This window comes from Podarcis raffonei, chromosome 14, assembly GCF_027172205.1.
Source record: "Podarcis raffonei isolate rPodRaf1 chromosome 14, rPodRaf1.pri, whole genome shotgun sequence".
Lineage (NCBI taxonomy): Eukaryota > Metazoa > Chordata > Lepidosauria > Squamata > Lacertidae > Podarcis > Podarcis raffonei.
Window position 1 is genome coordinate 36,187,111 of NC_070615.1, and position 26,330 is coordinate 36,213,440.

A 26,330-nucleotide genomic window follows, 5' to 3' on the forward strand; every position below is an offset into this window, starting at 1 on the left:
TTCGGCCCTTTAAAACTAGCTGGAGGATTGTAGGCAGAGAGGAATCCCAATTTGGAGATTCCAAATTGCACTGAGGACCCTGTTAGAGATATTGTTTGAAGCGGCCGGGTTTTATCCTCTTGAAGAGAAAAACTTTTAAGATTGTGAATTGGCATCCATCCATCTCAGGAGACAATGGAAGAGAGCGCCTTGGGGTAAAGTCAAGCCGCTGGAGAGTGCCTGCTGTGGCTGTAGAGACCGATACAGGTGAGGCATGTTTTATTGCAGCTGGGGGAGGTGAAGGCATCCAGTTTGCTGCTACAGGTGCGCCATGGCATTTCTTCCCTCTGTGCTCCTCAGTGGTCATTCCTCCTCTGGTCCTCCTCTGCTGTGGATACACAACCTGTCCCCAGAGGGCACATCAATAACTACCAGTTTACTAGGAGGGAATGAAGTATCCTCAAGGGTAGACAAGGATTCTTCAACAAAATGGCAGTTCTTTATACAGCCACTGCCCACAACTGTAGCACCACACAACATTCTGGAGGCATAACAACAGCTGCTTGGCACTGCTGGAATACTTTTTTTAAAAAGTACAGTAGCTTTTCCTGCAGTTGCTGGGACCTTCAAAAATGACTGAGAAAGGATGCTGCCAGCAGGCGTCCATTTTTTTAAAGAGCTGTCCATCATGAGGTCTTATCTGCATCTCTCCAGCCCCCACTGTTTTGCAAGTTGGTCTTCCCAATATGGTACTTATGTTATACACAAATGCTTACTAAATAAATCCCAGACCAGAATGGTCTGGTTACTAAACCTAAAATACTTCCTTTCCTAAAAAAATCAAAATGGATTCCAAGGTTTTTTTTTAAGCTAATAAAAACAATGTACAACTGAAATACATGAGCAGGAAGATTTTTGGCTGCTATCCCAGAGTAACATTGGTACCAGTTGCCTCAAAAAGGGGTTGCACAGCTGAAAAAGCTAGAAACATGAAGCTGCCTTATAGTCAGACCATTTCTCCAACTTGCTCAGTATGGTATTGTCTATACTTGCTGGCAGCAGCTTCAAGAGTTTTAAATCCAAGTCATACCTGGAGATGCCAGGAAATGAAACTGGGACCTTTTTTCTGCATGCAAAATAAGCTCTACCACTTAGGCTATAACTCTTTCCATCAAAGCTATAGTCCATACCTGTTAATATAATTCCTCCAAAATATTTTCCAGTTTTTGGCTACGCAGAAAAGTCAATCAATCTTTGTGTAACATACTTGTCGTTTTCCCATCAAATACCAAGAGCAAGTCTGCTGAAGTACTGAAAAGTGATTGTTTGGAAATAATTCCTCCCTGAAAATAGCCACCCAAGTAACCTACAACCCACATGTGAAAATAGATACCCCCACGACTGGGGACAAATATGTTCTAATATTTTACTTTAAAAGTGGGGAGACGGGTACCACCTTAAGAGAATTCTGTAATGTGAGCCTTCACTCTCACCAAAACTGCAGCCTAAGTCAAGTGGGCAGATCTGGAGTTGTACATCTCTGGGAGATTTGCTGGTGAATCAGCATAATACCCCATATTTTGATGGCAGTTTAGCAACAAAATCCCCATGCCCCCCCCAAATCAGGTTGCTGAAATAACAAAGCTTGGGGCAACCAGGAATGGATTTGGGTATAGAAGGACTTTAAACAAAGATCACTTCTGGTACTCAAAACATACCTTGTGCTAAGCAGCTTCTGTGCAGGTAATTTCTTCCAGCTTTTAAACTGATTTTATCAGATGCAGCATACCTTAAGATACTGAATTCTGATGGGCAGCTAACAAACCTTACTAAGTAAATAAATGTGTCTTGTGTCTCCTTACTATCCACCTGCTATGTTTCCAAGAAGTGCAGATCAATAAGCAAGTTTATCATATACAGTAGCTTCTCCTTTGCCAGTGATAAGACAGTCTCATCTATGGAGAACCTCTTGTAGTTTTTATTAAACACCTCAGAGAACTCTCTGTCCACTCAATAAAGTCAGGAGTCTGTTATATTTTTAAAAAATTGTTTTTTATAAAAAAACATCACTAGCCAACATGAACTGTCATTGACATTACCTTCTGAAGAAAAAGAAAGAAAGAAATCATTTACGCCTGTCCAGTGTTTTTCAGATTCATGTAGTTAATTCCAAACACACAAGTTTTGTACCTGGGTATACATTCTAAGGAGGCATAATTGAAAGAAGGGAGCCAAACCTTATTTTGCGTCTCTGTTCAGAATCCTTAATACCAGTACAATTGTCGCAGAGGGTTGCAGGCACCATTTCAAAGTTTTGCACATGGAGGTGGTTCGGTCTAATGGAAGAACATTCAAGTCCACATGTCCAAGCTCTTGGCTTCAGACTTTTAGTGTGATCAGCTTTGTAAGACAGATGGTTCAATCCATAGATCCCATGATCCAAATGAGCTTTTTCGGACAATGGACAACTGAAGTGGTAACAGTTAATTCAAGTAAAATTAATTTCCATCAACAAACTTCTGTGTAGCAATAATTTTTCAAGCACCACTGCAATTAGAGCAGAGGTAGAACCTTAACAATTTAGTAATCAAGGGAGCCTAGTATAAAGGAGCAGATAACAACAGAAAAAAGGGAAAGGAGAAAGAATATTGAGAGGGGGGAAAAGAGAAAAATAAAATATATAGGACACTTAACCAAATTATTATAACATATTACGTCTCCCACAGGTAGCTGTTTGCCGCTAGCTCACAAAAGCCACTATATTGCTTAACATGCACAGAAGGGCAAAAATAGCCCCCAGCCTGAAAACAATTCATTGGTAAACAGGATCACTTTGCTTCTTAGTAAACTACAGTAGATGCAGCTGCTTTGAAGTAGCAGAAGCAATGAAGAGGCAGTGCAGATCTCAACTGTCAGACCAAATACTTCACAGGCAACAAAGGCCTCAGATGGGCCAAGCTCAACACCACTAACAGGGAAGTATCCACCTCTTGGGATACGGAAGAAAGGCATTAGAGCAGAGCCAAGAATGACACTGAACCTTAGTAAAGAATGCTTGATCATGTCATGGGTAGACATAGTTTACATGGAACAGAAGGGAAGAGGGGAAAGGAAGACTTTTTGCGGGCCATATTCTGCAGGGGAAATGCCACATTTATGCCTGCTAGTGCCTGAATCTTGTTTTGGCCACAGGATAATATGTGGGGAAGACAACAGCAACAAGTATTGGGGGAAATTCTTTAGGTAAACATTCAGCGAGACCAAGGCAATGCACCTCATGAGCCACCATGTACAGTGCAGCCTTCAACCATGTTTGCACCTGTTTGTTGTTAAAGTAAACAGCACCAGGACATCAGAGGCTTAAGAAGCCCAAGTTCATCTTTTCTTCTTCATTGTACTCAGCCACATTTTTCCGTTTTGCTTGCCTTCTGCTGGAGTGTAAACATAATTTTGAGTCATGAGGAGATCCGCCTTTGTTCTTGGCAGGGCCCAGAGGCTGCACTGAGGTAGCTTTTGGAGATGCTCCAAAGTTGCAATCTATAGTGGAAGTAGGGCTGGTACTGTTGACAGAAGAATAGCCAGAGCTGGCTTCAATGGTGCCCTTTGGTTGGCTGTGGTGCATTAGCCATCCCTTCCCAGCACCTGGTGGGTCATAATTATTTAGGTCAAATGTAGATCCCTCTTTGGCAATGCTCTCTTCATCACTGGAGTCTTCACAACAGCCATAGCAGTGTTCTTCAGGGCCCGTACAGACCACAGTTACATCCAGAACTCCGCTTGGAGCTGTAACTATACAGAAAAGTTGGTTGAATAAACCCTACTGAAAAAAAATCAAGACTAATCTTTGTAGTGCACTTTAAGTGCCCACTTTTTTTGCTTTAATTCTGTCAAAGTTTACCCTCTTGCAGTAAAATGCTAATGTTTAGCTTTGATAAAACAAAACAGTACCCTATTCTACCTATCTTTGATCAATTGATAAAATCAAAATAATTGGGTGTCAATTCTACCACCATCCTCTGTACCAATGCAGGTAAAGGTTGCATATCCAACTGTTCCCCTCAAACACCCCCCTAAAAAAACCTCTTCTCACACATGAAATTAGCTTAGCAGGGCTAAATGCTTTTCAACCAATATGCCAGTTTTCTATGTCGAGCAAGGTTTTGTTTCTGAAGCAAAGCATTCAAACATTCAATCTCAAGTATTACTATTCCACTGCTTGATTGTGTGCCTAAATCCAACCCCCACCCACCCCAAATGTCAGATGGTAATACCCCCAAATGACATACCACCTTCCAAAATAACCTTACCATCTCCCTCCTTCTCTCCTTCACTTTCTTGATCTCCTTCATAGCCAGAGCAGGAATCCAAGCTCCAGTCCAGGAAGTTGTCTAGAAGGCTCTCCTCCTGGTTGGACAGTTCAGCTGTTGGTGTCGTTACAAAGCTTCCCCTGTCTTCCTGGATGCTGTCTTCTCTTCTCCTGTGGAAAGAGTATCTATGACCATTAATAAAATACTCTTAAAAGGGGGAGAGAAAATGGGGCCTTGGATCAGCTTTTCCACAGTCAGTGCTCAAAGTTGAGTGTTATGCTACCCTACTTCTTTTCAAGCAATCATAAAACCATTCCAGTCCTTTCCATTAAGCACAACCAAGCCTAGCCTAATAGTAAACAAAACCACCACCACCCATTTTGAGCACTATCTATAGCCAGCTAGTTATTTGACACATGGAACCTTTTCTTGGCTGGACCTGGAAAGCTAGGAAGATTCCATTTTCAACTGTTTGCTGAACTGCCCAGCACTGATGGCTTGCAAGAGGGCAGTGCAGTTAACACAGTGGTAGACCACATGGCTTTGGATGGCAACTCTAGGAAGGGCTGAAAAAATTCCCTTGGCTGTAACTTCCAGAGGAGCTTCTGCCAGTCAGTGCAGACATACTGAGTTAGGTGGAGCTGGAGTCCAGCAACATCTGGAGGGCCATATGCTCTCCACCCAATAGATGAGCAATGCAGAGTAGCAGCTGTGATCCATGCTAGGGGTGGTAGAAGCCAATACTCCAGTTTGTACAAGGTTACAAATGCCAGAGGACTTGTCTAGTAGTCAGCGAATACCCCATCCATCCAGGTAAAACAGAGGGACCAGACTTGCCTTTTAGTTCTCTTTCCCGATGGAGAAGTGAGAAATGTTTCCACTGTGTTCATGTACAAGGAGTCAGGCTCTGGATCTTCATGTTTCACTCCTAGCAGCGAGCAGAGCTGGCTGTAATTCATCACCTAAGACAAGTGAGCTCAGTGAGACAGCATAGCTACAGTCACACCTGCTCTTAAAACTCATCCACTGATGCCATGGTAGTTTTTTGGATTTTGTCCCAGTCACCCTCCCCAACAAAACAAAAGCAAAGAAACCCCATACCATTCTTCTCTAAAGTACTAGTTACAAGTGCAACCTTGCACATCTTTACTTGAAAGTAAATCCATTGAGCTCAACTGCGCTTAGTTCCACACAAATATGGATAGGAATGAGGCTATAATAAGTTCAACAAGAGGTTTTGTGGATGGAAATTGGCACGGGCTAGTTTTAATCAGCGAGTCTGCAAGTTAAGGGCAGGTTTCCAATGAACCTACTTTGGATCAGGTCTGTAAAAGGAAAATATTAAAAAATGGCATTGCTTTTTATTAAGTTCTTAAATATTAGATGGCTTACTGAAGGAAATGTAAAGTTATTTATCATTATGTGGACATCACGTTTTTCCTCCTAGGAAAAGATATAAAGTTCTCTTCCCATTTTATTCCTCACAACAATCCTGTGGTGTAGGTTAGTCTGCCAGTCAGTGACTGGCCTACAGTCACCCAGTGAGTTTCATGGCTTGAATGGAGATCAGAACACTCGTAATCTAACACTTTATCTACACTAATATAGAGGTTCTAGAAACTTGCAGATTAACTATATTTTTAAATAGTTATGAACTCAACGATCAGCCACCAATAAGAATAACCATTTTAATTCTCTACAGTGTCTCCAGGGCCCCAGCACAGCATCACTCCAAGGACCCCAGAGGCATTGTGGGAGTATTAAAACAGTGGCTGTCAGCAAAAGTGCTTTGCTTGCTGCATATAATGGCTGCCAACCAGAGAAGGGTTTATTCCTAGTTCCCTGTCCGGCAAGAAGCAACTTCTCCATTTCTGTTTTGGTAATGGGAAGTGATGGGAAGAATATTTTCCAGTGATTTTTCCATGGGGGGGAAAAATCCATTTTATAAGTTTATTAGTAACAATGAATAAATGGATGCTAACTACAAACACAGTATTAGGGAAAGTTTGCCAGCTTAATCGTTTTTAACTTTGCCTGCTAAATGCTAGTAAAATAAGCATGCTGAACTAGATCACTCGCTAGCACATCAGAAAGTTTTCCAATGCAGGCTGAAAAATTTTCAACACAAATTTGTGTAGAACATTTCCCCAGAAGATCTGCTTTGTTACCAAGGGGTTCCACTCTAGAAGGTGGGCAGCCTATGACTCCACCAGACTTGGTGCTACCCATCCAACACATTTTACTGTGCTCCGTTTCCTTATAGATTTACAGTACAATCCTATAAAATGCAGTTCTGGAGAGTTCAGATACACTGGGACTCTCCCTTTCTCTTTCCCCTCAAAAGCAGTACCTCTTCTTTGCCAATTTCTTCATAGCGCTCATCTTCAAATCGTTGTTTCACAGCAGTAAGGGACACCTGCCTATAATCTTTTGGGACATCCTCATGGAAACTGGGAGACAGAGGGAGAGATGGTAAGTACTCCCTTTGTTTAGAGTCACTGGATAAATTTAACAGAACCACCAAGCATTACACAGAACCAATGGCTGCTGAAGTTTCCCTTTAGGTTTCCAAACCTGGCTTCAGACTCCAATTGTACTACTGACAGCCTTGCTCCCAGATCACCATTTTATATTTTATTCTGTGGGCACTGAAAATAGGAAGTGTCAGCAACCCAACTTGTCTTCTGGGAGAGCTTTACAGCACTCACATTGGCAGCAAAAAGGCTTAAGCAGAGCCTACGGAGGGTAATTAGAAGAAATATCTATGGCTTTCCTTAGACAGAAAGCATTGGTTTCAGCCTGATTAGCATTATTTCCATTTTTTGCAACACACCCTGGGAGCTGCTGGTGAACAGTGAGTAATAAACTGAAAGATGCAAATAATTATGATAGCAATGCTAGTATTATGGGTCTGTCTGCGTGCAACATTTTCAGTCCTCTAAACCCTGATTTTGAGCCTTGTGCTTGCTTAAGCAATTAGCTACTCCCTTTCCTGCAAACCAGCCTGTTTTTACACCTGAGCCATCCATCTGCAACTTGCACTTGCCCTCCACTTCAGGAATACAGACCAGCTTCAGGTACTTCTAATCAGAGAAGCCAAAGAGGAAATCTGGACACCGTTCTGCATGCAAAAACATGTACCTTAACCTCTGGGCTCCAGTCCCTCCCTCCTAAGTGGAAGACTAAAATGTATGTTGTTGACACAGCTGAGGATGTGATATGAGAGGATGCATCAGCTGGTGCAGGAGGAAACAGAGCAGAATGAGGAGTTAACCCTTTACTATCTGCTTCATTCCCTTCTTGACGAAGAACTGTACAAGCCTGCAGTAAGGAGAGTTGTTCATATCCTATGCAAATCTAGGAGAGCAGAAGATGCTTTTGTGGCCTGGGTGGGCCAGGCTGAGGATAAAACTTTCTAAGCCCCCACCCCTGCCGTGAACACTATACACACTTTTTAAGTGCCCCAAGTAAAGCACACTCTTGAGCTGGCAATCAGACCAACTCATTGCTTAAGATGCTGTCTGTAGGAAGTTCAAATATTATTGAAGCTGCATGTTCCAAGCATGCCAAGGAGTATTTTGCAACAGCTAGGAAGACTAAGCTATTATGACTCCCCCCCCCCCCACGGTATATACCATTTTTTGTGGATATTCAGTGCACAGGGTATCAGTTCTTCAAGGGAAAACCCTGTGGCTTCACATAACTGGCTTGTCCAAGGATGAGCTGGAGAGAGAGAGAGAAAAGACATGAACAAAATAACCAGTATTGCTCACTGGTCTCTAACACAGTGTGTTATTTAACCAAATTCTCAAATGAAAGCATTCAACATAGTGACAACCGGTTATGCTCCCAAGTACTCCAATGGCCACTGCCTGAGCTCTTTGACTGAAAACTGTTTGCCCAGATCCTAAGAGGCCACTTCCACCTCTCCAAACTGAAGCTCTCCCTGTCCCCCTTGCAATCAGTTCAACCCCTACAGCAGGAGAACCAGACAAGAGCTAAAATGGGACTATTTCGCTGGATATTGTTCCCCAAAAGGTGCCTGAATTAATTCAGCAGGATTGTTACCTTGCTTGTGCAATACTTTGGCCAGCAGCAAGGCCGCTGCAGACAAACGGGCAGGAGAGTATATGCAAAGGCCTGTGTTTAAGAGTGAAAGTTCACAAATGAAGCTGTAGAGATGCACAGTTCTTCTTTCCAATGGGATTATGTTCAGCAGCACTTCCTTGTAGTCCAGAATAGTAGGTATCTTTTAAAAAGTGGCAGAATAGAAGAGGTTACTTAAGGCAGACATACACAGGAACTATGCAACACGGTGTACTGTTCCAGGAACACCCTCTTTGCTAAAGGTTGGCTATTCAATGCAAACAAACAAACTTCTTATTAAAGTCACATGCATTTTATTATTTACATTTCTATCCCATTTTTGAGGTGAGGGTTACTGGGTTTTTGTCACCAGAGTTTTGGGTAGCAGAGTCTGTTAGTGAATATTAGAAACTAATAAATGGTAGTATCTAGATAATATTTAGAATATGATGGGAAAATACAAGCTGCAGAACTGTGCCAGACAAAGAATTCATGGTTAGCTTATACAAACCAGCATGGCTCGGCTAGCTAAGTACCTAGCCATTAAGGGACATTGGCAATGCAAAAGAACTGTTCTCCCCAGAGAGTGGATAGAGGCAGAACTGGCAGGTTGGCAAGGCGATGAAGGGTACATGATGTCACAGAAAAATGTGTCCTTTTTGAAATCTAAAGGTGTACTGGGAACAAGAAGGAGGAAGTAGGCAGAATTCCATGCAGTGCTAGCTGGATGAGGCTGCACTGAGAGACTGGTAGCCATGACTGACGGCTGCTTTCAACCAAGATTGCTGAAGCTAGCAGAGGGGCAATGAGAGACTCAGGTATACATATGTGTACAATAAACCATAAATCAACTCACTGCCATATCTTTATACATTCCAAGATGTACATCAAGAGTTGAAAGTCAGCTGGAAGACAATTACTCACCCCAAATCAAGGCTCTTGATCCAGCACCGTTTTATGCTAAGATAAGGGATCATTATGAACACTAACTATTCCCAAAATGTATGCCAGAGCACATTGGTGTGGGTGCAGGTACCAAAACAGATAGAAGCAAGGGAAATATGGAAAAATAGCCAACTATTAATTATGAACTCTTAGTTCAGGAGACCAAAGGCCTATCTAAGCAAAGCTTTCACCAGCCAAGAGGCCACCAGGAGGGGACTAAGCAGATCTTCCTCAGAAGAGTGTTCAGGACATGGGCACAACCACTGAGAATGCTCCATCCAAGCAGAGGAAGTTCTCTCCAAAACTTGGGAGGCAATATTTCAGTCCACAAGAGAACTTGTGAGCAGACCTCAGACTTGTTCAGTCCCTCCCCTCAAATTACAGGGCAGTATGAGTGAGCTGAATGAGTGGTCTCTCAACCCCGCAAGATAATCTGTTTTCCAAAAGCACAGATAAACTAGCTATTCATCTTTACCACCATCAGGAATATATCAGGTAAGAGGAAGCCAAGAGCAATACAGAATTACAAGAGGAATATCCCCTAATTTGCAAGGTAGTTCACGGAAAAGGCAAGGTAAAAAGCAGACCAGCATTTATTTAGTCAGCATTGCATTAATGGCAGCTAGATTAGAAAGGCTCTCACCATCTCTACAAGCTTACCTTTATCTTTCCTTCCAGGGCAGAAATGATCTCCCCCATCATCCTGACAAGATCTTCATATTTGTATGTGTTGTCTGTTAACCAAACAGCTTCCCGTATTGTCAGAATCTCTTTGCTGATAAAACTGTAACAAAAGATGGATTATCACCAAGGCCCAAACACATAGTGGATCTGTTTACTCATCCAACGCCAGATAGAATGGACAAGTCTCTTTCTGTGTATGTACACACATTATTTAAAGAAGCAGTTAAACCGGTAAAAGCTGATCTGCTGGTCTTATTTGTAAGGTTGCACTGGAGAGCATCTGGGAAACGTGAAGGAATACTTTTAATCTCAAAGCAGGAATGCAAAATACCAGTGGTGGGCATCAGCTCTGTGTGGTCTCCAAATTACAAGGCAAATCAGGGTAGTTTCTCAGGTTTCTGAGTCAGATCACACTGTTGACAAGGTATGTCAAGGTGGATCAAGGATTTCCTAAGCTTCTGAGGGGCAAAGTAGCCTTGGCTGCCCTAAACAACAATACACAGTAATTGTTTTCCCCACACTGAGAAACTAAACCAAGCAGACTAAGGAAACGATCATAGCTCAAGAAGGGAGGACAGTTCTAACTTCTAATCACAAAAATAATTAATCATTATTTTTCCAGGGCACTCCAATCAGTTAATTTGAGATCCCCACTGTATCCCCCAAAATCAGTTAGGGACAGCACCTCACCCATGACCCTTGGGGCAACAGGTGCTTGCAGGTGTGACATTTTCCACACCCCAGTCTTTCCTGAGGACCCATGCTGCCCCACCTTATGGTTCCATTGTACCCATCCCCAGTGTGGTCTGCCCTGTAGGAGAACAACAGCAGCAGCTGTCATTGTGAAATTGAGCAGGTTCCATATATTCAGAAGGCATGACCATGCCTGCAAATCGCAACCAGCTCTGGTAGAAGATGAAGTCACTTTTCCTTTGTTATTAAAAAATAACATTTTAAAAGTGCCCTGCAGCTAGCAGGGTGGATAAAAATCAATGATTTTTTTAAAAAATTGATTTTTTTGTTTGTTTTAAATTGGATTTTTTAAATAAAATACTTTTGGAGGAAAAATCTTTCTAAAGATAGTTTTCTATTTAAGTTACATTATAGCCCAAAGGCTATTTATCAGGAAATAAGGATTTGTTTTAAGTATTTAAAACTTAAAACTAAAGTTTTAAGTTTTAAAACTCAGTCTAAGTTTTTTTAAAAAAAACGTTTAACCACATCAGTTAACAAACATGGATACATATGCTATAATGTTATTATGTTAGTTAAATAAAATGTTATTAAGGAAATGATTTTTTTCTCCTTCCAATAAAGTACAGCAGAAAAGTTGTCCAAATATAAACAGTTAGCTTATTAAACCTCACAATATTTCCATAATTATCTGTCTATGTACTTCTAATAGTATAACCAAATCAGTAATAACTGTAAAAACTACTCTGAAATTTTATTCCAAAAAGGAAACCTTCATCTGGTTGTAAATATTAAGATTATACCAGCAAGAATGAGTCTTTCTGTAAAAAAAATAAATGATTTAAATCAAATCTTACTGACTAGTGATTTAAACTGATTTGATTTAAATCAAATCCACCCTGTTAGCTAGTACTGCTACAACTTTCAGAAAAACTTTGCAGACCATAATTTTGTCCTGTAGGTACATTCCTCATTAAGAGCCCAGCCATCACTACTGCCAATAGTCAAGTTACTCACCGTGTACAAATAACCATGCAAGCAATCCCCAAAAGCTGAAGACAAGCCCGGGATACAGGTCTTATTTTCAAGTACCGGTCCACACACCCTACTGTCATATGGAGACAGAGGCTTGAGAAATCCTTCATGGTGGCCACTTCTACCAGCCAGTCAATCAGAATGTACCTAAACAATAGGAGCAGCCATTTAAAAGCAAGCAGACTATAGCTGAGCTATCAACTTCATTCAACTACAACTACATATGTGAGTTGCTGTTCCTCCAAAAGGAGCTGGGAGCAACATATGACAGAAGAGAAAACAAGACACAATATGATAAAACACATGCAAATAAGCAGAAATAACTAGGATATAACACAATGTTCTTTCATTACAAATAATTGTAACTAAAAATTAAACATGCTGGGATCCTCAATTGAAGCCACATTTTAATGCAATAGTAACAAGAGAATGAAGCACATCCATATTATGGCTTGGAGCAGTTTTTACAGGCCAGTAAGTTTTCAATCAAATCTATGAGTGCTTTTTGCCATTTAGAGTGTTGTTGTGGGATGGGGGGGGGGGCAAGCAAAACAATGCCAGATTGGCATGGTCCAAACCACCACTAACTGGAGAGCTTAAATGCTATATCATAAGTAATTCTCTTTTAAAAGCAGATCACTGTAGCTCAGGTGTGGGGAGCCATTGGCATCCTAGATGTTGCTCAACTACAACTCCAGCAAGCATGGCTAATGGCGAGGGACGTTGGGAGTTGTTGTTCAGCAATATCTGGAGGGCCAGAGGTTCCCCACACCCACTCTAGCTAATAGTTGATGTAAGCACATTAAAGTAGTGGGCAGAAACAATGGGAGGGGGAGATGGCTTACGGCTTTCCTTCCACCAAGTATAACACATAGTTGAACCAGAGTAAACTCAGCTCCTTAGCTGTTTAAAATATCTTTCAATATCTACTAGTTTTTTAAAAATTATATATTTGTGCACATGTGTGTCTTTTCCTGTAGGTGGCAGTGCTTCCCCCCCAAAAAGAGCAATTAAATTCCCAAAAAGAAAACCCACCCTGTAGCAACCTAGCATTCTGCACAGCATGCTATGGAGAACTATAATACAAGCATCTGGCAAAAACAACTTAGCAAGCAGCCTTTTCTGCTTCAGCAAACAATTCCCTCAGCCTGTCCTATGACTCTACCTCATTGTCTCGTTCATTCCCTTCTGAACAGTGAAGATGCTCTGCTTGCTGAGAGGGAGGGAGGCCTGGAAGAGCTGAGACACCATCTCATTGGAGGCTTTTGTTTCCAGCCCTAGTTGGTTTCCATTCCCACAAGCTTTGGCTAGAGCAATCTGTGTAACAGAGAGAAAAAGAACACAAATCAAGAGGGAAAATAACTCATCTCCAGAAAGAGCTAGTTCTGCTTTTTCTGAGACACCAATAATTCAAGTAATAGTTGATGCACTCGGCTTATTTTAATGACACCATCTTCAATATTTCGGGGAAAGCAGGGCTGGGGACAATAACTTGTCCTAAGGGGACCCGCAATAACTAATAATGCCTGCTTTGGTTCTTCCATTCATTCTGCCATCTGCAGGCACCATTTAAAAAACCACCAAAGTACACAATATAGCATCACTACAAGCACTGTGGGAAATTAAAATAGCAGAAAACTTCTCCCACCCAGTCAATGGTGCCAGGTAAGCTCATTGGTTCAGGATCCCACTGAGCAGCACCATGCTACAGGCACAATCACATCTCGAATCCGCCCTGAGGGGGAAAGAGTTTTAAGTGTGGCCGCATTAAAATCAGCATTAACTGTTCATAATGAAAATAAATTATGGGACCACCTGAACCTCAAGTGCTGCCTGAACCCTTATATCCCAACTAGATCACAGAGGTCATCTGCAGGAGTGTTATTCCCCAAGTTGGCGAGACTCGTGCGACAGCAAATAAGAAAGAGTATTTAGTATTATTGACCCAGTATTGTGGAATACTCTGCCAAGAGGGATTCAGCAGGTACCTTCTGCTTCAACATTGAAAGCAGTTGGACAAAGTGGGGGAAAACAAAGATTCAGGAGTGACAGTCTTACCTGGGCTTCCCAAGAGCCCTTGGCTGCATAATCCCTGAGTTTCCTGAGGCTTTGAAGGTATCTACCAGGGTCTGACATCTACAAGGAGGAATGGAAGGAAAGTAAGATACTGCATATTTTGTGTTATTAACAAACTATCTTCCCTTTCGTACTTCCTATACAGTGGTACCTCGGTTTTCGAACGTCTCCGTTGATGAACATTTCGGTTTTTGAACACTGTAAACCCGGAAGTAAATGCTTCGGTTTTTGAACATGCCTCAGAAGTCGAACATGCCACGTGACTTCCGTATTGAGTTTTCGGTTTTCAAACGTTTCGGAACTCGAACGGTCTTCTGGAATGGATTAGGTTCGAAAACCGAGGTACTTGCAAATTTGAGGACCGCTGTTCAGAATTAAACTGGGACTCCCAAAGACACACACCACTTTCTCAGCACTGATACAGTATTTACTTGGGAGATAGACCATGATTATGCACTTTTATTCTATCAAGGTTGTCATCACACTTAGCCACCCACAAATGTACACATCAGCTCTAGAAGGGAGAGTTCTTCCAAGCACCCAACAACATCCAAATCCCTACACCAAGCCATGCTACTGCCTTCTTTCCATTCTTCTCAACATCAGCTCTGAGTAGTTTTTTGTCTCCTACCAGCAGCTATAAGACAACCATCTTTTGCGTGGCTCTTCAAGCCTTGTTTACCTGCCAGTATGATATTAAGTGTCATATATACTCACAGAAGCTTTTCTATTATTTTCCCAGAGGAGGTAGGCGCTGTGCAAGCATCCCTGCTTCGATGAGTTCTCAAACATTTCTAGAGCTTCTTTTCTTTTCTCTTCATCCTGTGAATAAGGGTGACATTTATTTATCCCCAACTATTCAGTTACGCCCGCACACAAAGCCACTGAGATCCAGTGTTCTCTATAATGGTCTCAGCTGCAAGCCCCTCCAAGGTTTAATGATTCCAATAACTGAGAAGCCTACAGTTCGGGGAAAACTGCAGCCTAAATAATTTGGTGAGCAGCATGCAAGGAAATGCAAGAAGCCCCTGCTTCCTGCCTTCCAAACCATTGTGCAAGCTTTAACTCAATAGCGTGATCCTATACGTGCCTGCTTAGAAGTCTCATTGAGTCCCAGGCAAGTGGGTTTAAGATTGTAGCCTCAGAAGCATAAAAGAAGAGAAAAAAAGTACATTTATGTTTAGAGACTGTGCAAGATTGTCTCTCTTTATTATCTGTGCAAGTGTTTCCTATCTGTAGAAAAGATATCTAAAAAACCCCAGCCTGGAACAAGACAAAATTGGTTGTTCTAATCTTTCATATTTGATCTTACTAAGCGTAAACATAACATGGTTTATATCATGATCCAACACTTTCATTTCCGGCTGCATAGTCCATTTATATCCCACCACCACCACCACACCCACTGTCCGCCTAAAATGACAAAAACAAATATCAGTTTACCAAGAAAACAAACTTAACCAGTCAAAACCATTTAAGAATAAGATACAGATTCAACTGGCTACAGCAATCAACAGACACTCTGTTAACATGGCTTGAGTAGTTGCAAATACGAAGTCCCACAATAGATTTGGTAAATTTGGCATGGTAGGACAGTCACAATGGGGGTGGGGAACTTACCTCAAAGAGATTTAGGACTTTAGCTAGGCAATACAGAATTGATCCTCTCTGAGCCTAAAAGAAATGGAGAAGGGTATATTTGTTATAAAGAGAAGCCAAGTAGCAAGCATCTTCAAAGTTGCCCTACATAAGTTTTCCTTCAAACTTCCAAAGTCTGGTGGATCCCTGAACTCATCACTTTTGTAACATAACATGAGATCAGTTTGCCTACCAGATCGCCTTACCCCAACATGTGCCCAGTCAACCATTTGATCGGTGGAACTGGCACCACTACAGGTGCCACATCATACTCATCCCATATTTGTAATAAATATATCATTAAGGGTGGCAGCACTTGCACTTGGGAACACCCTGCCTATTGAAATCAAGGAGGCGCCTTCAATGTACAGTGGTACCTCGGGTTAAGTACTTAATTCGTTCTGGAGGTCCGTACTTAACCTGAAACTGTTCTTAACCTGAAGCGCCACTTCAGCTAATGGGGCTTCCTGCTGCTGCCGCGCTGCCGGAGCCCGATTTCTGTTCTCATCCTGAAGCAACTATTTCTGGGTTAGCGGAGTCTGTAACCTGAAGCGTATGTAACCCGAGGTACCACTGTACTCTTTTCAGTGCCTGCTAAAAACATTCTTTTTTACACAAGCCTACCCAAATGCTTAGAAAGTTAAGGTAATTTTGATTTGTTTAAGTATTTTAACTTTCGTATGTTTTTAAGTATGGTTGCAATTTTTTTATCTTTTTGCAAACCGCTTGGAGGCTGTTTTTATTTTTACAAACAAATGGCATATAAATTTCATGGAATAAATAAATAATCCAGAAATACACTTAAGTCAAGGAGCTATTTTGCAGAATCAAGCAACAATGTTTGCAGTAAGTTACCTGAACTAGCGGGGGACAGCAAAAAGCAGGTTTTTCCCTTACTAATTCCTACTCTTTTAGTAACCAGTTGTTGGTGAAGCAGATCACTTCCTTTCAGGTTTTACTTCCTTCTTCCTCCTCCAGTTCACTCAGTGTGAGCTACCATGTGGTAGTGTTACCTTCTTGGCTCCATATCAGCTACAAGCAAAACGTATACTTGGAATGGCTTTGTTTGCCATGAGTAATAAACCTTGAGTTTTATTTATCCTTTCAACCAGCAGTCTTACCAGACTATTTCTGAACACCTCTGCAATATGTTGACCAAACTCCCAACACTGATGAAGGGGAACAGCATGCCTGCTCAGGGAGCACGTAGGATCAGTTCTTAGGAAGTTCTAATGCAGAGTCTGAGCAACTCAAAGAAAACTGGAAGGAGCGGGTGAGGCCCCTCATGGCATCAGTGGGGTGCCTAGACTTCATTAAGAGGAAACTCTTAACTGGCTCAGGAAAGAAAGAGGAACCGCAGGACCTGGGGGGATTTGGAGAAGCAGCAACTGGGGCATGTTCACGGTTCATGGGCAGGAAGAGCTAGTGTTTAAGGATGCAATCATATACACACTTATCTGGGAGTTAGCCCCACTGAAATCTATGTGTCTAATAATAATAATAATAATAATAATAATAATAATAATAATAATAATAATTTATTATTTATACCCCGCCCATCTGGCTGAGTTTCCCCAGCCACTCTGGGCGGCTCCCAATCAAGTGTTAAAAACAGTACAGTGTTACATATTAAAAACTTCCCTGAACAGGGCTGCCTTAAGATGTCTTCTGAATGTCAGGTAATTGTTTATCTCTTTGACATCAGATGGGAGGGCGTTCCACAGGGCGGGCGCCACTACCGAGAAGGCCCTCTGTCTGGTTCCCTGTAAGCTCACTTCTCGCAATGAGGGAACCGCCAGAAGACCCTCAGCGCTGGATCTCAGTGTCCGGGCTGAACGATGGGGGTGGAGACGCTCCTTCAGGTATACAGGACTGAGGCCGTTTAGGGCTTTAAAGGTCAGCACCAACACTTTGAATCATGCTCGGAAACTATTCTTATTTCTCCAAGTAGATGTATATAGGATTGCACTGCAAGTTAGTTTGCTCTTTTCTTGCTACTAATGAAAAGTGGGGACCAACGATGCATACCTTCCTGATATTTGAACTGAGCCTCATCTAGGCTTTACAGATTTTCCTGGGCCATTTTCATAGTGGCCAGAAACATGACTTTTTTTAAAAAAGGAAATAATATTCTCAGGATGCTCTGTTGTATGGCTTGCAAACTCCGGCCCCTACTCTCAGAAAGTAAGCACTCAGGAAAATTAAGATACTGTGTCTTTGGCTAGAATGACTAATCCTTCCCTCTGCAACAGAAGCTTAAGTCTAAGGTAAGTCTTGGGTGAAAGAGAGATCTAAGTCTGAAAGCTACAAAATAAGCCGGTTTACTTTTTGCTGCTGACACTCTGCTTTGAGGCTCTCGTAGACAACAGCTTTACAGCAGCTTCCACTCAGAGACCAAGGTGGGCGAATGAAAAGCCAGACAAATGGGGCTGCGAAGGTGTTCAGACGTTCCGCCAGGCTGAAGAAGCGAGATGCTTTTAACCCATTCACTTCTGCACGACCCTCGTCAGAGACTGATACTGAAGGAGTAGAAAGGGGGAAAGTTTTCTTGAAACATGAATTGTAGCAAAGCTTGGTTCTCTATACTACTACTCCTGTCTCTATGCAAGCTGAAAATCTGGCGGTAAATGTCGGAAGACCTACTTTCCTTGCAAACCTTTTTCTACCTGGCCTGGGAGAGCAGGATCTGACTGACTCCAGGTACAAAAGCTGAGACTGCTAAACAGGCTCTTGGGCTGGGTGTTTTGTTGTGGTGGGGCTGTTTTGTATCTTTATTTTAGATCTTGTTGGGATTTATGTGGAAATTAATCAGTTTGGATGTGTATTTTTTAATGTTGTATTTATTGTGCATGACTACGTTTGCTATGTTGTGGTTATGTACTTTTTCCATGTTGTAAGCCGCCTTGAGCATGGTTTGAACTGTGGAAAGGTGGCATACAAATTAAATCATGTATGCATGTATATAAGGGACGCGGGTGGCACTGTGGGTTAAACCACAGAGCCTAGGACTTGCTGATCAGAAGGTCGGCGGTTCGAATCCCCGCGATGCGGTGAGCTCCCGTTGATCAGTCCCTGCTCCTGCCAACCTAGCAGTTGTGCAAGTAGATAAATAGGTACCGCTCCGGCGGGAAGGTAAACGGCGTTTCCGTGCGCTGCTCTGGTTTGCCAGAAGCGGCTTAGTCATGCTGGCCACATGACCCGGAAGCTGTACACCGGCTCCCTCGGCCAATAAAGCGAGATGAGCGTCGCAACCCCAGAGTCGGCCACAACTGGACCTAATGGTCAGGGATCCCTTTACCTTTATGCATGCATGTACGAAATTACCATACATAAAACAGTGCACGTAAAGGACCAACACACCATGCAAACAGGCAATGTCAAAATGGAAAGAGAGGCACCTATTCAAATGTTGCTGCCATTCAGAACATAAGAAGAGCCCTGCTGGATCAGGTCAATGGCCCATCAAGGCCAGAAACCTCTTCACACTACAGCAAACCAGATGCCTATGGAAAGCCCCAAAGCAGGAGCTGAGTGGAACAGCACTACTCTGCCCACCTGGTTCCCAGCAACTGGTAGTCAGAGACACAATGCCTCCAGCAGTGGAGGGAGAACATAGCCATTGGGGCTAGAAGCCTTCAGTAGCCTTGGCCTCCATGAATTTCTCTCTCCGCTTTTAAACCATCCAAGCTGGTGGCCATAAGTTGTTGTATAAGTCCAAACAATTCTTAGCAAACGATACAGAAAGGGAAAGTTCCCTTGATAGGAAAATTGCAAGACCAGCATTTAGGACTATATATAGCCAAGTCTACAGAACCCTACTGCCAACTTCTTATCCTCAAGTTTATTGTTGGGGAACCTGTGGCCCTCCAGAGGCTGGATTCCAACTCCCACCATTAGCAACAACGGGGGGCGGGGGCGGCACCATGCTCCCAAATATTTTCCATGCATGCATTTCCGCGTATACCCATGACTTACAGCCTTCATTGTAGAGGTAGGCAATGCCCAGCTTCACAGCAGATTCAAAGTTACCCTTTTCTGCAGCCCTGCACAAATATAGAGAATTTTATTGGGGGGGGGGATACAGGTTTCTGAAAATTCCGGATTTTACCAAACACAGCTTAGATTCAATTCAGAAATTGGTGATACAATTGTCACTTATTCCACTGCTTGCTAAAAAACCTTCCTGAGAATGCATTTTATGTGCCAATTTCTGTTCTCTGCCTAACGAAGACAGTGAGTTTCAGTTAAACCTGGTGAGAGATCTGAGTAACTGCTGGATTTGTGTTTTGAAATACAGGGATTACCCATTCCTTCTTTGACCCAGAATCGTATGTGTCCATCTGAGACCAGTAGCAGAGACCAGTCAAGTCTGCCACCTTTATTTTGATACACACCTTCTCTCTACAACATCCAGCTAAGTGTCTGCTCTCAGTCTTCCCCTCCTTTATGTTAACATCAAGGCTGATCACTATTTTATGACGTTTTGGTTGGTCCTAATAAAGATATTGTCCAACTGTGGTCTTGGATTTTTCCTCCATGTGGCTCAACACAGCTTCCTTTGATTTGTATGTGTGTGAACTGACATCCAACCTGCAACACATCACCACTGCCCACAAGAAAAAGCAGGGGCAGATTTTAGTATGGCTGCACTCTCCATCTTTCCCCACTGTAAACTCAAAATACAGGTAGAAAGATTAGACCTTCTGCAGTAAGAGGATGATACCCCCAGCCTCCAATTAAACAACATGAAAGCACTAGATATTTACTGTATTTATACTGCAAAGAGATGGATGCAGTGTATTTTGTCTTAGACACTCAAAGAACAAATGGATTCTACCCATTGTAGGGGGCGGGGAGAAATCCCTCTATCTCCGAAGACAATAGTACATATTTTACCAGAGTATCCTAGAGAATGGATTGATTCATTTTTGTATTATGGATGAATGCCAATACGCTGTTTGCAGTGAAATACAAAGCAGTGTTTGTCCATCAAAACATAATAGCCTCCAAAATATAGGTAGGCAAGAAGTTCCACATAGAGGGTGCCACTCCTCAGGTCCTTTTCTTGCATTACTCCAGCAGTTTGCAAAAAAGATTAGCTGAAATATCTGCTTTTTCCAGAGAAAGAAATCTCAATTTAAGGCTCTGATTTAAAGGGCAGACAAGCACACAGAGCTCTCGAATAGCGCAGTTCATGGCTGAATAGTTGACCACCACCCCCTGAAAATAATAAGTGTCTGATCTTTGAACATCTCATTCTCCTTAATCTTGAGGTTTCTAAAATTCGTAGGAGTTACCTTTCAAACATTTTCAAGTTGCTGGGAGAAGGCCACACATCTTGAAAACTTGCACAGGCCCAAACACTAGCATGGTTATCTACAAGGTACTTAAGATGAGAGTGAACCTAGAAGAGAGACAAGCAGGTAATTACAACAAAAGGGCTTCAAAATGGCCCTGCTCACGGTCAATTAACCCAAAGACGGTGGCACAGCATTACACTTTCCATTTTCAAGCAATGAGGTCCTAGCTAGATATTATATATCAGGGGCTGTCAGCATGGTGCCCGTGAGCACAGTGGTGCCCTTGAAGTCTGTCCCTGGCACCCCTCCCACCCACTGCCCCCTAACTTGTTAGGTGGTGACGACTGTTACCTTTTTTCTTCTTTGAAAGGTTCATAAAACTAAAAAAGGAAGTTGGAAGAATGACACTCTTTCCCACTTCCTCTCCCAGCTCTATGTGCTTTTCAAAGCTCAGATTAATTCTACTGGATTTCCTGGAAACTGCATGTGCAAATACTCAGAAATCCAAATATGCCTGTGGGTCTAAAAGGGCTGGCGACCCCTGTGTGAAATGCATGCATTAAAATGTGCTTGTCTTTTCTGTAAAGGAGAAGGCAGACAATCAGGACTGTGGCATGTAGGGAGGGGGAATCAAACCTCCTCTATGCAATGCTGTGGGCAAAAATCGCTCCCTCACTCCAATTCTGTTACTTCCTGTGAAGGGTGAGCTGTTAACCATATTCCCATAGGACCCTCGCCACAATATAAACGAAGCATTAACACTTAATTTACAGTATGAACTAATCTAGCCCTGAAAGCTGAAGACGTTCCAGCTTCCAAAAAACTATTACATAACTCCAGAGCCCCAGCAGATGTTAAAATCCTAATATGAGGACTCAACTTTGCTGTGACTCCAAAAGACAGAGCAATCCACAACAGACTTTAAATTCGGTTCAGAAACTTGACTTGGGGAACAAGCAGATACCCAAGTGTCAGTAATAACAGGTGGCCAGATCATATAACATTGATAGTGTGACATCTGCACTGGCTGTCAGTGGGTTTCTTAAACCAACTTAAAGAGCTTGTTTTAATGGTTAAAAACCCCAAACGGCTTGGGTCCAAGTCATCTGGAGAACAACCTCCACCCATACTAGTCTGGTTGTAGAAAGAGAACAGGAGGAAAAGCTTTACTCCAACTCCCATCAGCTTCAGCCAGCATGGTCAATGGTCTGGACTGATGAGAGCTGTAGTCCAACAATATCTGGAGATCCTCAGGCTTCCCCAGCTCCAGGCTGACCATTTAGGATTCATTTTTCCTGTCTTTTAATGATTTTATTGTTAGACAGCATTATATTTTAATCACATGCTGCCTTGGGAGGATTCTGTAAAGCTATGCTAAATAAATTACAGTATTTTTCCATGTATTGGACGAGGTTTTTTGACACAAAAATCATGTCAAAAAACTGGGGTCATCCAATACACGGATAGTGGCACGGGAGGGAGATGCCACTGCGAGCGGGGTGATCTGGGGGCGCTGGCTGGCGGCGCGCAGCTCCCCCCATGCTGCTGCGCATGGGAAGCACTCCCTGGATCGTTTCCTGTGTGCAGCGGCATGGGGAAGGTGCCCTCTGGCCAACTGGCTGGAGCGCAACTTCCCTCGAGGGAAAGACTCTCTACCTGCGTGCAGGAAATGATCTTGGGAGTGTTTCCTGCCCACAGCTGTGTGGCGGGAGAGGCTCAACAACTTTGGGCCATCTCCCCTCATTTTCTTAAAACCGAGTCCCCCAAAATGGGGTGGTGGGGCGTCTAATAGATGGAAAAGTACGGTAGTATTCCTGCAGGGGTTAAACTTACAGCTCGGAGGGAAAGGATGTCTTCAGCAGGCAGCCCCTTAAAAACATGAAACAGAACATCTTCCGGGAGGCACAACAGCGTCAGGACTCTGGGTCTCTTCCTCATTCTTCGCTTCGAAGGGACAGAAAAGCACCTGGAGCACCTGCAGTGGGTCACTAAAGCAAGCGCAAGGTATTTCATCAGACAAGAGGTGCAAACATAGAGGCATGCATCAGAATAAAAATCAGCACGTCTGTGGCTGGCAGTACATTCTGTGCTCTCCTGCAGAAGGAGGACAGAAAAGACCACATCACAGCTTGTTCCAGCTGGACTCTACACACATAAGTTCATTTATGATAAACCACCCTGTGGGAAGGGTGCTAAATGGCTCTTTATATACCAGTATTGTTTGTTGCTTGTTTTAATAATGTAGCTTAATGTTTGGCAAAACGTTTGGGAGGATTTGTATGCGAAAACGTTTTGATTTTTGTTTAATGACTTAATATTTGTTTTCAGCTTTTCCAACAACAGTGCTGAGCCCAAAGCTCAAAACAGCAACATCAGTATTAAAAATTACAAACACTGCAATCCTATTAAAACACAACATATAAATAATGCAAAAACCAAAAGAATTATGTGGCAAACGATACAGCCAAGTACAAACTGATAGTGATTCAAAATATCATAAATAGCTACTGAGCACCAGCTCTGTGCCAGTTGATAAAAGCAGTAAATAAAGGTGGGATATAAATACTACTACTAATAATGCAACATATTTCATCGGCTCAGCTGGCTGTAGAAATGTTTAGGGTGAGATATTAGGACAAATAAGGATCAGTATTCTTAGCCTGGGATATCAGTAACATGTAATCCCCAAAACTGTTTGGCTGGTGATTTGTAGAGTAGATCACTCCATTCACACATGCTTAAGAATGCGCTGCACATTTAAAGGATATCAACTCAAGAGAATTGCAGTGCAGTCTTATATAGGTTCACTTAGAAGTTAAGCCACATTGAGTTCAAGGGAAGTTACTCCCAGGTTTAAGAGATAGTGTGGTGTAGTGGTTAGAGTGTTGGACTAATATCTGGGGGTCAGGGGTTCCTAGTCCCCACTCTGCCATGAAGCACATTGGGTGACTTTTCTTAGCCTAACAGACCTCACAGAATTGCTATGTGGATAAAATGGAGGGAGGGAGAACCAGGCATGCCAGCTTGATCTCGCTGGAGCAGAGGTGCACAACCTGCAGCCCTCCAGATGTCATTGGACTACACCTCCCATCACCCCTGATCACTGGCTATGCTGGCTGGGGCTGGTGGGAGTTGTAGTCCAGAAACATCTGGAGGGCTGCAGGTTGCGCACCCTTTCTTTGGAGAAAAGGTGGGATATAAATGTAATAAATACGTGCATACAGGATTGCAACTTCAAGCATCTCTTGCACCATCCCATTTAAATCAATGGGATCTGAAACATGGAATGACACTGTAATGCCATTTCTTACTTTCGTAAATAACTATAGACAAGCAAATCAAAATGTTGCAGAATGTATGAATGGCACATAAATAAAAATTGCATAATTATGCCATTGGGAGTCAAAATGTAGCACCCACCTGTAGAAGCAGAAGTGGTTACTTTGCCTGCCAAACTATCCTAATTCTGTATGAAGTTAATAGATATATGCTTTTATACAAAAAGCAAAATATTGATTTAAAAAACCAATCCACTTTAAGGGAAGCTGTTGATAGAAGTTTCCTCTTCTTTTTGATAACAGTTTTAAGCTATTCATGTAACCTGCATAAATATCAGTACAAAAATTGATCTGTTGTTTTTGTCTATGAAGTCTAAAAACTGTTGCCCAATTAAAATAGAATGTTGTGCTTCTGACCCACAAAACACAAGAGAACTAGAACAGTTCTCTTTAAATTTGCTTTAAAAAACCCAGGCATTTTTCGATTACCATTTTCAGATAGAATATCCTACCCCAACACTTTTGCCTCCTAATAATAATAATCCTGGCTTTTAAAACTACCCATTGCTTTTGGTCCGATGCGGGGGATCCAAGGGACCGCAACAAGCACGAAGTATTCTGCAATTGTGTTTCATTCACATGAAAAAGCCTCAAGCCAATCCCCAGCCACTGCATTCAACTCCTGCCCCACTATAGGCTCCGCTTCCTTTTTAAATCCACCCGCCCAAATTACCGGGGCGCCCTCTCTTTGAGATTCACATTTTTTAAAAAAATAAACTCCGGTTTCGTTTTGGGCAAAAACAGGAGAGAAAAGTCGGGAAGGAAACCTGAACGTGCGAAGCAGGTCCCACTTAGACTGCCTAAAAATAAATTGATTGCAACGCAGAGCCTGCGCGAACTGTTGAAGAAGTTTGAAGTTTTTACTAGCTGAGCTAGCAAAACAGAAGCCATTTGGGGACAATTCTTTCACACATGGAAGGCGAGGTTAAGATAAGCAGTTAACTAGCAGTCCCCACTTTCTATTAGCCTAGATACCTTTCCACCCCATTCATATTTTATCCATCATTCCAAAATTTATGTGCCTAGGACTTCCGGTGTCTCAATAGAAAGTATGTACAGTATAAATGAAGCCAATTCAGATTCATGAAGTGTTATCCTAAATTGGCAGGCATATATAATATGCATATATATGGGGCAGGGGGCGAGCTGGCTAGAACCCGGATGAGAATTACTTGGAACTAAGCCTCATTTCCATTCTGAAGGAAATCAGCCCTGAGTGCTCACTGGAAGGACAGATTCTGAAGGTGAGGCTCCAATACTTTGGCCACCTCATGAGAAGAGAAGACTCCCTGGAAAAGACCCTGATGTTGGGAAAGATGGAGGGCACAAGGAGAAGGGGACGACAGAGGATGAGATGGCTGGTCAGTGTTTTCGAAGCTACCAACTTGAGTTTGACCAAACTGCGGGAGGCAGTGGAAGACAGGAGTGCCTGGCGTGCTCTGGTCCAGGTGGTCACGAAGAGTCGGACACGACTAAACAACAATCCTCACTTATTTTCTTCTAAATAAGGGCTGGATCCCTTATGCAACAGGATTTCTGAGTAAGGACTGAACTGCTAATCAAGCTGTAAAACTAATAGGACTTAATTAGGCCCGGAACTAGTATCCTGTCATATATTTCAGTGGGTCCATTTTAAGCCTAGCTGTCTTGATCCAACCCTGCGTAAGTATAGAACTGAAACCTTAAACCATACGACCATATGTTAAACCTGCTAAGAACTACGGACCACTAGATTAAAAGGGATTTACTTCTCTAGTAGGAGTATTTTGGGCTGCACCTCTTTCAACGCTTACATAGGAGAAAGCCCCCTTCAGCAGAGAGGGGGCATTACTTTCCTGGCACTACTAGCCAGGATTTTGGCTCAGTAGCTCACAGGTAACCGCTATGGATAAATCCCCGAGATTGTGACCAACTCCTCATTCATTATTAGTTACTAATTGGACCCCCAAACCCCAATTTACACCGGAGCAAAATGGAGGGAACATCCAGGTTTGCTCAGTCAGTTCTACGGAGCACCCCCGTTTAAAGACACCCATCCACCCTCAAAGGCGCCCCGGGGATGGGCACTCACCACCCGCTTTCATTCCCGCTGGTACGCAGAGCGCAGAGTAGCGCGGATCTACCGCCAAGTAGCTAATTCGTAGTAAGCGCCAATACGGCGAGTGGGAGGAGTCCCAATTAATCCCGCCCCTTCCCACTCAAACTCTAATTCAGCAAAAAGAAAGCGCCTTCCTTTCAAGCCTAAGCCC

The 26,330-nt window shown here is 42.6% G+C and overlaps 1 protein-coding gene across 4 annotated transcripts; it reads right to left on the bottom strand.

The window, feature by feature from the left end:
• Positions 1-2,009: 2,009 nt before the first annotated feature.
• CCNF (cyclin F) lies at positions 2,010-26,173 on the bottom strand. 4 transcript variants are annotated; one of them, XM_053364601.1, is made up of 17 exons: positions 26,153-26,173; positions 22,577-22,731; positions 20,741-20,847; positions 19,419-19,486; positions 17,769-17,962; positions 15,426-15,479; positions 14,523-14,627; positions 13,788-13,865; positions 12,895-13,046; positions 11,712-11,876; positions 9,978-10,101; positions 8,355-8,535; positions 7,922-8,009; positions 6,637-6,736; positions 5,124-5,248; positions 4,287-4,456; positions 2,010-3,768 (listed from the first exon to the last, which is right to left on the bottom strand). In XM_053364601.1, the coding sequence occupies exons 1-17, from the start codon at positions 26,163-26,165 to the stop codon at positions 3,332-3,334; spliced, it is 2,316 nt and encodes a 771-aa protein (XP_053220576.1). In that variant the 5' UTR covers positions 26,166-26,173; the 3' UTR covers positions 2,010-3,331. The 4 variants fall into 4 exon arrangements, with proteins under 4 accessions (XP_053220576.1, XP_053220575.1, XP_053220577.1 ...); XM_053364600.1 differs by having other exon boundaries at positions 4,287-4,471; XM_053364602.1 differs by lacking the exon at positions 26,153-26,173 and adding an exon at positions 24,164-24,334 and having other exon boundaries at positions 4,287-4,471.
• Between the last annotated feature and the right edge of the window lie 157 nt (positions 26,174-26,330).

Excerpts from the sequence above, each read along its gene's own strand:
- CCNF (XM_053364600.1), bottom strand. Across the intron at positions 11,877-12,894 it reads GGAATGAACGAGACAATGAG|GTACATTCTGATTGACTGGC; the intron begins GTAGAGTCATAG and ends CCTATTGTTTAG. Across the intron at positions 3,769-4,286 it reads AGGAGAGAAGGAGGGAGATG|TTACAGCTCCAAGCGGAGTT; the intron begins GTAAGGTTATTT and ends TTTTCTGTATAG.